Raw genomic sequence first — 12,019 nt, forward strand, 5'->3', positions numbered from 1 at the left:
AAGGCGAGCCTCAAGAAGAGACTAGACGAAGCGAAGGGGGTCTGGCCAGAACAGCTCCCCCAGGTTCTGTGGGCATACCGGACCTCGCATCGAACTCCTACGGGTCATACTCCTTTCTCCCTAACCTTTGGGAGTGAGGCAGTCCTCCCTGTGGAGATTAAGGTACTTTCGCATAGGGTCCAGGCATATGACCAGGACCACAACCACGAGCTACTTTGCACTTCCCTTAACTTGGTTGATGAAAGACGAGAAGATTCGCAACTCCAGCTCGCACATTACCAGCAAAAAATCACTCGCTATTTCAACTCAAAGGTCAAAAAATGCGCCTTTAGCGTTGGCGACCTGGCCCTCAGAAGAGTTTTCTTAGCCGGTAAGGATCCCAAAGATGGGGTATTGGGACCGAACTAGGAAGGACCATATCAAGTCATCGAGGTCGTTAAAGAAGGAACTTACAAACTAGCTCGACTTTATGGAGGGGCAGTCCCACGAACTTGGAACGCCATCCATTTGAAGAGATATTATCAATGATTCCCTTGTAAGGCCTAAAAGGTCATTTTTTATGTATTACGCAATGAGAATTAACTTTTTTCGTTTAATGATTGTACATATTTACAAGTGTAATCTAAAGTAACCATGAAAGACCCTTTCCCAGTTACTTGGGGGGCATGTGGTACCTGGATATAACCAGGTCGCCTTAAAGACTTAGAAGTTAATTCAAATCGATTTATTGTTGTTTTTCTTAAAAAACGCGAGATATTGATAAGGGATTAACGTGAACTAAGCTCTACCCTGGATGCAACCAGGTTCTAAAACTTAGAAGTTAATTTAAATCGATTGATCATTGTTTTTCTTAAAGAGCACGAGATATTGATAAAAGTTAACACGAACTAAGTTTTCAAATTAAGTTCCTGGAAATAACCAGGTCATAAAACATAGAAGTTAACTTAAATCGATTGATCGTTGTTTTTCTTAAAAAGCACGAGATGTTGATACAAGTTAACACGAACTAAGTTTTCAAATTAAGTCCCTGGAAATAACCAGGTCATAAAATTTGGAAGTTAATTTAAATTGATTGATCGTTGTTTTTTTTAAAGAGCACGAGATGTTGATAAAAGTTAACACGAACTAAGTTTTCAAACTAAGTTCCTGGATATAACCAGGTCACAAAACTTGGAAGTTAATTTAAATCGATTGATTGTGGTTTTTCTTAAAAAGCACGAGATATTGATAAAAATGAACCCGAACTAAGTTTTTCAAAATAGTAACTAAAGTGCGTAAAGACAAAAGGAAATAAGTCAATTAAAAATAAAATTGATAATTAGATTGTCTCAAGGTGGAAACACCTCATGCAAAAGTTACACAAAAAAAATTGAGAATATTAAAGGAAAAGGGGCAAAAAAAGGAAAGCCCTAAGCTCCGCCAGGCTGCCCCGTGGAGGTCGTCGTCTCGCCCTCCTGCTAAGCTGCGCTGGAGACTTCCCCGGTCTCAGAAGGTGCTTCTTTCTCGAGGCGAGCTTTAAACCCCTCCAGCAAGGGTTCCCAGACGTCCGCTCCCAAGAAGGTGAAATCATCCTCAGAGTTGTAGACCCAGCAATGGTAGAGCATGTCCTCCATGGCGGTGCTGGAGGCTGCCTTCTCGGCTTCCAGGGCGGCCTTGGCCTCCTCGGCCCCAGCCTTCGCAGTGTCTAGCTCTGCCTGAGCAGCGGCGAGGGCGACTTTGGTAGCCTCGACCTCTTGAAGCTTGGGATGGGCTTCTTCCAGCTCGGCCTGCGCGGCCGCCAGGGCATCCTTAGCCTCTTGCAAGGAAGTCTGGTGGTTGGCCACAACAAACTGGTGCTCGCCCCTCATATCCTCGAGCTGGGCCTTGGTCCGGGCTATGCTTCTGTGAAGGGCCAAGGCGCTCTGCAAAAACGGAGAGGCAACTGCCTTAAGAAAAAGAGAAGGGAGAAAGGAAAAACATGGCAAGGCATGCTAATCAAAGATCACAAAAGGATAAGGTCAGCTTACCGTTAGGGCCATGCCCAAGGAAGATTCCGGCACGCCCACCGGGCTCCTTGTTTCGATGGCCCTGAGCTCCCTCTCGTTGAAGCGGTAGAAGTGGCTGACGGCGTAGTTCGCCGTCTCATACACCGTCCCCCGAAAGACGTCTGGAATCTTCTCCAGGTCCTGGGGGTCAACCGGGATGCGCACCTCGGGAGGCACAATCTCCGAAGCCTCGGGCTCCGCCCCTGTATCCCGGACGAAGGCCGGAGCTCGCGGAGGGGGTGGGGGCATGCTCCCCCCTGCAGCAGGAGGTGCAGTTTCCTCGACCTGGGGGCTGCTCTTTCTCCTTTGCAGGAGACTTGGTCGGGGTCCCGGTGGCTTTCTTCACCATTCGGAGCTTCTTCATTTTGGGCCCAAAGGACCCGGCTGAGGAGTTCCCCCTGGTAAACACAGACCGCAGATTTTTTCCCCCGGGCTGAGACATCTCCTCTGGCAAAACAAAGACATGGTTTGTACACAAGTTAGCAGTCATGCAAAAACAAAAACAAAGGGGAAAAAAGCAAAATTGAAGTATGTATATATAATAAAGGGAATCCTACCCCCCGAGCTAGACGAAGAATCTATGATTACGACCATCGGCCCCGGAGCTTCCGCGGGGGAATCTAAGGCAATTATTTCTCGAGCTGGTGCAGGTTCTGGATCAGAGGCTGTCTCAGGACTAGACTATTCTACGTATTGCCTAAGACCTGGAGCTACGGTACCCTCCCGGAGTGATGGCCATGACTGAAGGTTAGTCCCATACTCCTCGAATAAGACCGACCTAAAAGCTAGGGTGTTGTCTACAACTATGGTTCCCCTAGGGCGGCTACTCTCGTAGTCCAACACGAGCTGGTCGACGCAATGGAGCAGGGTTTCATCTAAGTCTGGGTCACTTCGATGGCGTTGGACAATCTTTCTGGGATTGAACCTAGCTAGCCGGGGGTCTGCGGTGGCCCTATCTAAGTTCCTAAACGTATAAGGGTTACCTTGGCCGGAGGGACCTGCAGCTGCTCCGGACCGGATCCTATCCTCGTCCGTTCTTTGGGCGACCTCCAACGCCCGTTTGCTCGTCCTCACGAGGGGCACCTCGTCCTCCTCATCTTCATCCCGCGCGACCTCCTCCACGATGATAGGCCTCGTATCGCGGGCTGGGGGAAGCACTCGGAGCCTCCTTAGGTTCAGATTCTGGCCTGGGGAGATCGGCTTACAGGCCAGCATCGTCTCACCTATCACGAGCTAGCGATAGTCCTTTTCACTGGGGGGCAATCCCGCCAGTGTCTCGTACTGGCTCCCGAGGATCACAGACTTCTCTGTCCTCGCGAAGATAGCTGCAGAATTAATCTAAGTCATAAATGGATACATGAGGAGCTAACTGGTAATTAACTTACGAGCTAAGGCTGAAAGGCACTTACGAGGACGGTTGAAGTAGTGCAGCTCGCAGTTTCGAAACCCCATCGACATAAAGAATTGATCTTTGAAGTCGTTGGGGTGGCTGGGCAGCTCGATGACCACAGCCGTGTTGGGGAACCGGGTTAAGTAATAGAACTCGTCGCCTCGGCCCCGCTGCTCCGGGCTGGCCTTGAGGCAGAAGAAATACAGAATGTCCGTAGGAGTGGGGACCTCCCACTCCTATTTCAAGAACAAGTATCTTAACCCCGCCAAAAAACGGTAAGAGTTAGGGGGGAGCTGGAATGGGGCCAACCTCACGTAGTTGAGGAAATCGGCGAAGTACTGGTCCAACGGGAGGAAGGCCCCCGCCTTGAAATGTTCGTCGCTCCAGGCCGAGAACACCTCATCAAGCGGTGTGCAGCTCCGCTCGCCTTCTAAGGGAGGTCGGGCAACCACAGTTCCCCTTCCCAGCTCGATGTTGTGGGAGAGGAATATTTTGTTTACCCTCGCCTGGTCAGTGATCTTCAAGACGATCCTCTCCGCCTCAAAGAATGCGTCGGGGGCCACCTCGAGCTCCCGTTCCACTGCTGGCCAGAAGTTGGGAATCGGGGATTCAGCCATCACCTCATTTCCCTTGTTTTGTTGGGATGACGAGCTGCCTACGGACTTCTTGGGAGCGTTCTTCTTGGGTCCCATCTGGTCGCCTAGCGAACAAAAAGGAGAAATTTTAGAAGAAGGCAACCTAAAAATGGAGAAAAATCTTAATGTGTTTCCTTGACACGAGCTGAGGTAAGCCCAGCCCGTGGAGAGTGAGACCACGCGGTTCTATGAACACGCGCCTGTGCTCCCAACAGATCCCCGATTACTCGGAATTCGTGTGTCAGGAGGGTCAGGATAGAATTTTCCTTGGAAGGAAAGTTTCGGTAGGCAAGAGAGGCAAAACCGCCTGTGAGGCGTGTCCTCTAAGCTACCCGGTTTTGCACCCAAAATACTGGGTATTTTAAGCAAGCATACCTAAAATCCTACCCAGAAAGTTTCCCCAAAAAACGCACCAAGGCTCCTAAATGGTTTTCTACTGCAAACGATACCCTAACCTAAAAGGCTTTTACCCTTCATGCCCACAAAAAACCAACAAAATCATGCATGTGGCTACAGTAAATATTTACCTAAGCTACAGTGAAAAATAATTTCAAAACATGCACGGTCAGGAGACTTACTGAGTGTTCTGGTTGAGAAGAGGATGAAGGGATCGCCTGGGTTGGGGCTTCGTCGGAGTAGTTGATTCCAAAGCTTCGAAGGAGCCCTTACATCTGAACTTCTTGAGTGCTGAGAATGGCAGCCGGAAAGAAGAGGGTTTTTTCTTTTGAAAATGAAGAGAGAAGAAGAAGAAAATTTCTGAAAATTTTCAAATGAACGGGTGGCCCATGCGTAAGGTGGCCACCCCTTTTATATACGTGAAGGACCACGTGAGGAGGACCGTTGGATTGCCCTGATGTGGGATCCAAGGCTCTCCACTCGAAAGACGAAACGACGGCCGAGTATAGGCTAGGCCATTAAATGCGGTTCTCGGAAGACGTACCGTCACCAACCACGATGTTCCACGTATTCGGCGCCTGCGTAGAATGTGGAATATGAGGAGTTCATGGGGAAGCCTAAAAGCCCCTACTGTGGCCCTATGCGACTTCGTGTACCACGAGCAGGGGCTTGGGGGGCAAATGTACGCCCTGGTTTTCCCACGGGCTGTTAGCAAGCTGAGATACGGCCTAATCATGAGATTCGGCCTAATCATGTCTACCACGTGGACATCCCCAAGACCGGAGCTGCCACTCGAAAGATCCTACCTCCTCAGCTCGAGGTAACCTAAGGGTTCGCCAAGATTAGACTGAGTTTGGACTTTGAATGCCACAGGTCGAGGGAAGCATCCAGCTCGTGGAACGTGCGCATTCTGGCACCCACGACTGGGTTGGACCGTGTGGCCCATTATCCCCCTTACCTATTGATTAGACCACACTTCATGTGTCAGGTTTTAGGAATTAATCATGAATGTCACAGAGTTGACATGATAGGTAAGAAGGTCACGGGATGACCTTCTTACCAACTCCCAGGTGCCTTCTCCTATAAATATGGAGACCCTGGGAGTTACAAAGGGTTGGACTCTATCGTGTAAGAAGTACCCTGTAAGAGAATACCAAGCATATGGCAATAATATTGACTGGTGGAGTAGAAGGATTTTAACTTTTGAACCACCTAAAAACGTAATTGTGTCACCAACCCATTCCTAAAAAGATCATTCATCTATTTCAGTTCAACATAAGCACTAATCCATTCCTCTTATTTTCTTAATTACCTGTTGGCGAAGAACCGCGTCAACAAGCTTAGTTACATAAATTGAATTAAAACTTAGTTTAATTAAAATTAAACAATTTTTTCATATTAAAACTTTTAAATTATTTTTTAAAAAGAAATTTCAAATAATTTTTCAATATTAGAAAGATATATATATATATTTAGGATTTTATTATTTAATCAAAATGAAGACAAAATTGATGTAAAATGTGACTTTTGTAACAAAAAAACTACTTAGTAATTTAAGTGCAACATGTCAGACTACTTACTGATTTTCGCTGCAAAAAAAAATACTTAGTGACTTTAGTGCAATTTTTTAGACTACTTATTAATTTTTATCACAAAAAAAAATACTTAGTAACTTAATAAGTGCAACTTTTTAGACTATTTATTGATTTTCTTCGTAAATTACTATATTTAATATACAAAGGCTTCAATTTAATGAGCAAGATATGTTGGTATTAGATTGATTGAATAAAAAAATAGGAGAAAATGAAAATAAGGTTATTATTTACCTACAATAATTTACAAGAATACACATTGGATAAAAAGATGTAATATTTTGTCTTATATAAGATAAAAAAATTATGTAAATAAAATCATCTCAAATTTTCCAATAAGACAAACATGTTTGGAAGTCACTGGAATTACTACATTGTATAATTAATAGCGTAGTAATTATATATGAATTCTTATTATCATGTTTATGTTTAGTATAATATATAAGAATTGTATATATATTAAAATAAATATTGCATGACAATTAAAATTAAAATTTAATAATATTTAGTAAAACAATGGTTAAATTTTAGCTATATAAATATTTAAAATAAATTTAGATGTTTGAATATTTTTCATTTCTATTCTAATTAAAAATTCAAGCATAGAACATTTTATCATTTAAATGCATTTATTAATAATAGGTCAATGAAAATCAATAAATATATAAAATTACATTGGTGCATTTTTTTTGTTTTGTTTTGTTTTGCTTAGAATTATGTTTTCGGTGAAAAAAATATCTAATGTAAATGTAACTTTTAATATAAAAATAATGATCTCCCACAATATTTTATAAGTACTTCATTCAACTGAAAAATTTATAAAAAAAAAAATATTAAATAATAGAATAATAACAATGTATAATAGAAGAAATATATTTTTGTCAAGAAATGTAGAAGACTAGAAAATACGAATATTTTTCTAAAAAATTATTATATTTGATGATTAATATTATTTATTAGTGTAATTATACATTATAATATTCTTAAGGATCATCAGAATCGGTACACCTTAATTACTTCTAATTACATATGGTTACTTATAATATATGTTAGGAACTTGAATATTAGTCTTTTATACAACAATGATTATCAATATCATAAATCAAGAATTGAATATGAGGAAGATTAATTATGTAGTGTTCATCAACATTTTAAATAATGGATAAAAATTAAAAAGTTAAATAATAATCAACATTAGAGTTTATGTATGATTTCACAAATAAAATCAACTATGACCAAAGTTAGAAAATAAAAATAAAAAACTTATTAATATCATTGAATATATTAAAACACAAATAAGAGATTAGAAGGTTTTACCAAGTTACATAATTTTTTTCCTAATTCTATATTTCAACCCTCTATGAGATTGCTTGCTTGAGATTCTACACCATGGAAATGAGAATTGATTAACTTCAAGAGCAATTAACTTTCTTGATGAACTTCTTAGAGAATTCAATGATCTTAAAGAGCTAGAGAGATAGCAAAAAAGTATGATCAATGACTTTTGACCCTCTAAACCCATGTATATAGTGTTAACATCATTTTAGGCCTCAACCAATCAAACTTGTAATAAAAAGATCACTTCCTGCTCAAAAAATAATGTTCCAAGGCAACATGTCACAACCATGAAGTACCCTGGGTGACATATTCCCACATTACATGCCTTGTAGCCTTTTTAAGTGCCGAAAAATGTCCCATAAATATTCAAATTGTTCCTAGCAAGTTTGCAAGTTTAGATCTGATTAGTTGCCTCATTGTATCAACATAAATCAAATTTAGTCAATTATTGATGCTAATAACAAAAAGTTAAATTCACACCTATGCTTGTGGAGTTTTTCTCACAAATTGTACATTTACTCGTGTAGCAATTATCATTTATATTTAATAAATCATAAACAATTACCTAGTTAAACAAACACACAAACTCTAGTAATTAACCGTATGGTAGAATGATTAATTAATATGTTGAATTTTTTATTGCTCTCTAATTCTTAACCAATTACATGATCAAATTCTGTCCAATGCTATTCTACTTTGTGTCCTGTATTTGTGAGTGGAAGATGACTGTATACCTAGCTCTTTTAGGGATATTCCCAATCTCAAACTGTTAACCTAAAAAATACTGGTTTTCCCTACACCTATATATATATATGTACTAACATTAACACATTTTGTCACATTCAAATCTTACATAATCTCCTTCCTGCCAATAAAGCGCCGCTATAAATATATAAATAGCTAGATTTGGATTAGAAGAAAATACACATACTTTTTGTTAATTTGCAATCTCAATTTGTCGTGGAATTAAGTGTTTAAATATCGATTGCACTAGGTAATAAAAAAAAGTTGGAACCTACGTACGTACGTGATACTTGTACATTATTGAAACTCACTTGGTTTTATGCCCTTTGCTTTGCTCTTTTTTTGTCGCCTCCTTTACCTGCTTCATCGAGGCTTTTATTGGCAAAACAGAAGTGATAATAGTCATTACAGATGGAAATGGAATGACCTTACTAAATAATTTGTTTTTTTTTTTAAAAAAAAAGGAGCTCATAGACCAACAAGCCCCACTACGCAGTAGTGTCCGCAACTAGCTAGCTGTAATAATATCAAACAATGGTAGATACTATATATAAAGTACGAGATCATAATGAAACTTAACCCCTCAAAAACAAAGAAAGCAGATTGAGGATATCATGTAAACCACATGAAATCTGCTTTTATCTCAGTTACCTGAAAAATTAGGTACTGTTTAAGTAGGCAAACAATTAATATTAGGCTTTGATGACTCCTCTCTCGGCCGCCGGTGAACAGTCATTAATTTCAAGATGGCTGCAAACACTCCGCCACACGCCACAAAGCAGCGGGAGATTTCGATATCAATCTACGACCAGCCAAACCAACTCTCTTCTGTTCTGTGTATATTCTAATAATCACTCTCACTGCAAAAACGGTTTTTTTCTGCATAAAAGTATATAGCTAATTGGACGAAATTGGTCGAAACACTTGGCCTTATATATCTTTATTTCCTTTATAAGACATTTGGAAGTATGCCTCCAACATTAACCTACTTTTCCCATCTCAAAAACCACCTCAACTGTATTATTTATTTGTTTTTCTTTTCATTTCATTACTTAATACTGGCTAGTTTTGTCCAATTAACTTCAAACTCATTCATCCATATCGTACTTAGACATATATATAATTTAACCATATACTATTATTATACAAAGGCCGAAAACGATAAAAAGAAAAAGAGTTCATTGAACTTAATTAGTAATTTTTTTCGATAATAATAATGTCCTGCTTTGGTTTGCAAATAATATTGAAGTAAGTCAGCAATGTACTTTTTACGCACACACACTCTCTCTCTCTTCATAATAACATGGTTGCTTTTTTCATTTGTTGTTTTGTAAATTTTCTATAATGCGTGTCAATTATTGTCTATTGTGTCAAGATGGTGACATTTTGGAAGAATGCAAATCTGCCGTGTTACGACATATCAAGCATTATTTTATTTTTCCTTAATTCAACTTCTTATTTCTTCGTAAAATATCTACTTCCAACCTAAAAATACTAAATCTACAAAAATTTATATTTATATTCTAGACAAGCACTAAGTGAAATAAATAAACGAATATTATATCATTATTGAATTAAAAAGGTCGGTGGAATTCAAGTTGTTGTACATGACATTTTTTGTGGAGCAAGTTTGAGAAGAGATCTAAAAATTAACCAAGGTGCTATGTTTAGGTAGCCAGCTCCAAAAGTGTGTGTGATATAAATATATATTAACACAAAGTTTTCTTAAACTCTGATATTAAAATAAAAAAGGATCATGTTCAAATAGTTTCTAACGAATCAAACAATGGCATCCATTAAAAAAAATATATACCAAGGAACATCACTTTGAATTCAGCACCTATAGATCCATGAACTAACTCCAAAAACAAGAGGTCATTTCTCCCATCTCCTTCCATCTTACTTTTTCTTTTTTTTTCTCTTTCAAAAATAAAAGACAAAAAGTAATTACAAATGTTCTCCTTGAAAGAATTATACAACCAAAATTATAACCTGTTTTTTTTTAACATTCAAAATCCCGTTTGGAGAAGATTTAAGGGGGTACCATAAGGAACGAGACAATTCCTTAAATAGTAACAAAGTGGCATCAAAGCCATGATGAGATCATCAAGTTATCTTAAAAACCACCACCACCACCACCACCATCATCATCATATGCATATCAACGGCCCTGATCCATCCTCATTTCATCCCACCAAATTGGATGAACAATCTCAATCATACCCATCAAGAATATTGATATGATCGAATAATTACCATCGAAAAAACCGACCACGATCAATGATAAAATAAAAAAGAAGAAAAGTATTTCAATCAGACGGCTGCCAAGCTGATGCGGTCAACAGAGACAAGTCCTTCCAACCCAGTTTCAAGCACCCACTTTCCTCCACCAATGTGTACCCTTTCCATGGGTACATCCCCAGCAACAAGCTAGCCTGGGCGGCCGGGTTACCGCCAAGCGAAACGGGTTCAAATCCGACCCGTTTAAGCTCCTCCCCCCACCTATCCACCTTAACCTCGCCAGTCCTCTTGGGCCCACCCACGGCCACGATGTTCCTAATCTCACACCCAAACAACTGCTGCTCCACCATATGTCTCTCTAGGCTGTCCGCACCCGATACGTCTCCGAGCGCGTCGAACAACGCGCTGTAGTAATGCAAGGCCTCGACGAACCGGCCCAGAAAGCTTCCGCCATGGCTGAGGTCCTGTTCCACTATGGTGATCAGCTTGGGTCTCAGCAAAGTCAACAGTCGCAAAGTCCCTAAATCGCTTCCTGTGATGTCGTACAGGCAGTGGTGCATCCAGTGGACCACGGTGGCCTCGTTCGGCCTTACGTCGAGTTGACTCGGATCGGTGATGCTCCCGATTTTCCCCTCTAGCGGGTGGAATTCGAACGGAAGACCGAGTGAGTTCGCGAAATCGGCCAGTCTCCGCCCGGTTGACTCGAGCAACTCGGTGGAGGATCCGAACCCGGTGATTCTCATGGACCGGATCTTCCTCGACCGAGAGGCCAGGATATGGAACAATCCTGGCCATTGGAGACCTTGCATTATATCCAAATCGATGACGTGGACGCGATCCACGCCGTCCAGTGCCTGGAAGATCGCCTGGTTAGCCGTGAAGTGGGAGAACTTCACCAAGGGGCTGATAGAGTTGTAAGACTGCAAAGCGTTGAAGATCCGATGGGACTGAGTTAGGTTTAGGGTTTTGGTAGTCAGCGGCGAGTATCTTCCCAAGTAGGAGCTGATCACACGCGCTTGAAGAGCGTGCGCAAAGTAAGCTCCGACGCGCTCCGGCGACGTTCCAAAAGGCGACGAGAGCTCGGCAATCTCCGGGAGAAGGTCGCCAGCGTTGTTGAGGTTATCCATGGCTACGCTCTCGGCGCATTGAAGGAGAAGACCGAGGAGCCTCAGACCGCTCGACTCACCCTCGACAACGAGTTCCTCGTCTTGATCGTTGATCGCCTTATCGCCGGAAACTGTGGCGTCATCGGAGAAATTCCTACCTGAGTTAGGCCTTTTGGTGGAGGGGTCTTCGGAGACGGTTTCATCGGCGGTGGGATGTTCACGTTCAACGCGCTTGGCCTTCATCGACGAGGAGGAAGTAGAAGGGTCAGAGATTGGATTAGAAGTGTTGGGTAATGGAGATTGAGTAACTAAGCTCTGAAGCATGATCAAAATCAGGAGTGGATAGAGAGAGAGAGGGAGAGAATCAAAAGTGGGGGGAAGCTTTTGGTGAGAAATGGACAAATCAAAGTGAAGAGAAGGAAACAGGCTAAGGCTGTAGAGAGTTGCAGAAGCTTTTTGTCAGAGAGAGAGAAAGAGGTGTTTGGGAAGAGAGAAAATTGAGGGGGAGAAAATTGAGGGAAGAGAGAGAAAGTGACAGAAAGTTTGGTAACTT

General features: G+C 41.3%; 1 protein-coding gene and 1 long non-coding RNA gene across 2 annotated transcripts; both read right to left on the reverse strand.

The window, feature by feature from the left end:
* Positions 1 to 7,359: 7,359 nt before the first annotated feature.
* LOC133816217 (uncharacterized) lies at positions 7,360 to 9,220 on the reverse strand. The gene is made up of 3 exons (XR_009885085.1): positions 8,771 to 9,220; positions 8,431 to 8,491; positions 7,360 to 7,752 (listed from the first exon to the last, which is right to left on the reverse strand). It is a non-coding gene; the product is annotated as an uncharacterized LOC133816217 (long non-coding RNA).
* A 664-nt stretch (positions 9,221 to 9,884) lies between these two features.
* LOC133818272 (scarecrow-like protein 23) lies at positions 9,885 to 12,019 on the reverse strand. The gene has a single exon (XM_062251048.1). The coding sequence runs from the start codon at positions 11,788 to 11,790 to the stop codon at positions 10,429 to 10,431; it is 1,362 nt and encodes a 453-aa protein (XP_062107032.1). The 5' UTR covers positions 11,791 to 12,019; the 3' UTR covers positions 9,885 to 10,428.

This window comes from Humulus lupulus, chromosome 2 (assembly GCF_963169125.1).
Source record: "Humulus lupulus chromosome 2, drHumLupu1.1, whole genome shotgun sequence".
Taxonomy (NCBI): Eukaryota; Viridiplantae; Streptophyta; class Magnoliopsida; order Rosales; family Cannabaceae; genus Humulus; species Humulus lupulus.

Excerpts from the sequence above, each read along its gene's own strand:
- LOC133818272 (XM_062251048.1), bottom strand. The coding sequence starts at position 11,790 with ATGCTTCAGAGCTTAGTTACTCAATCTCCATTACCCAACACTTCTAAT.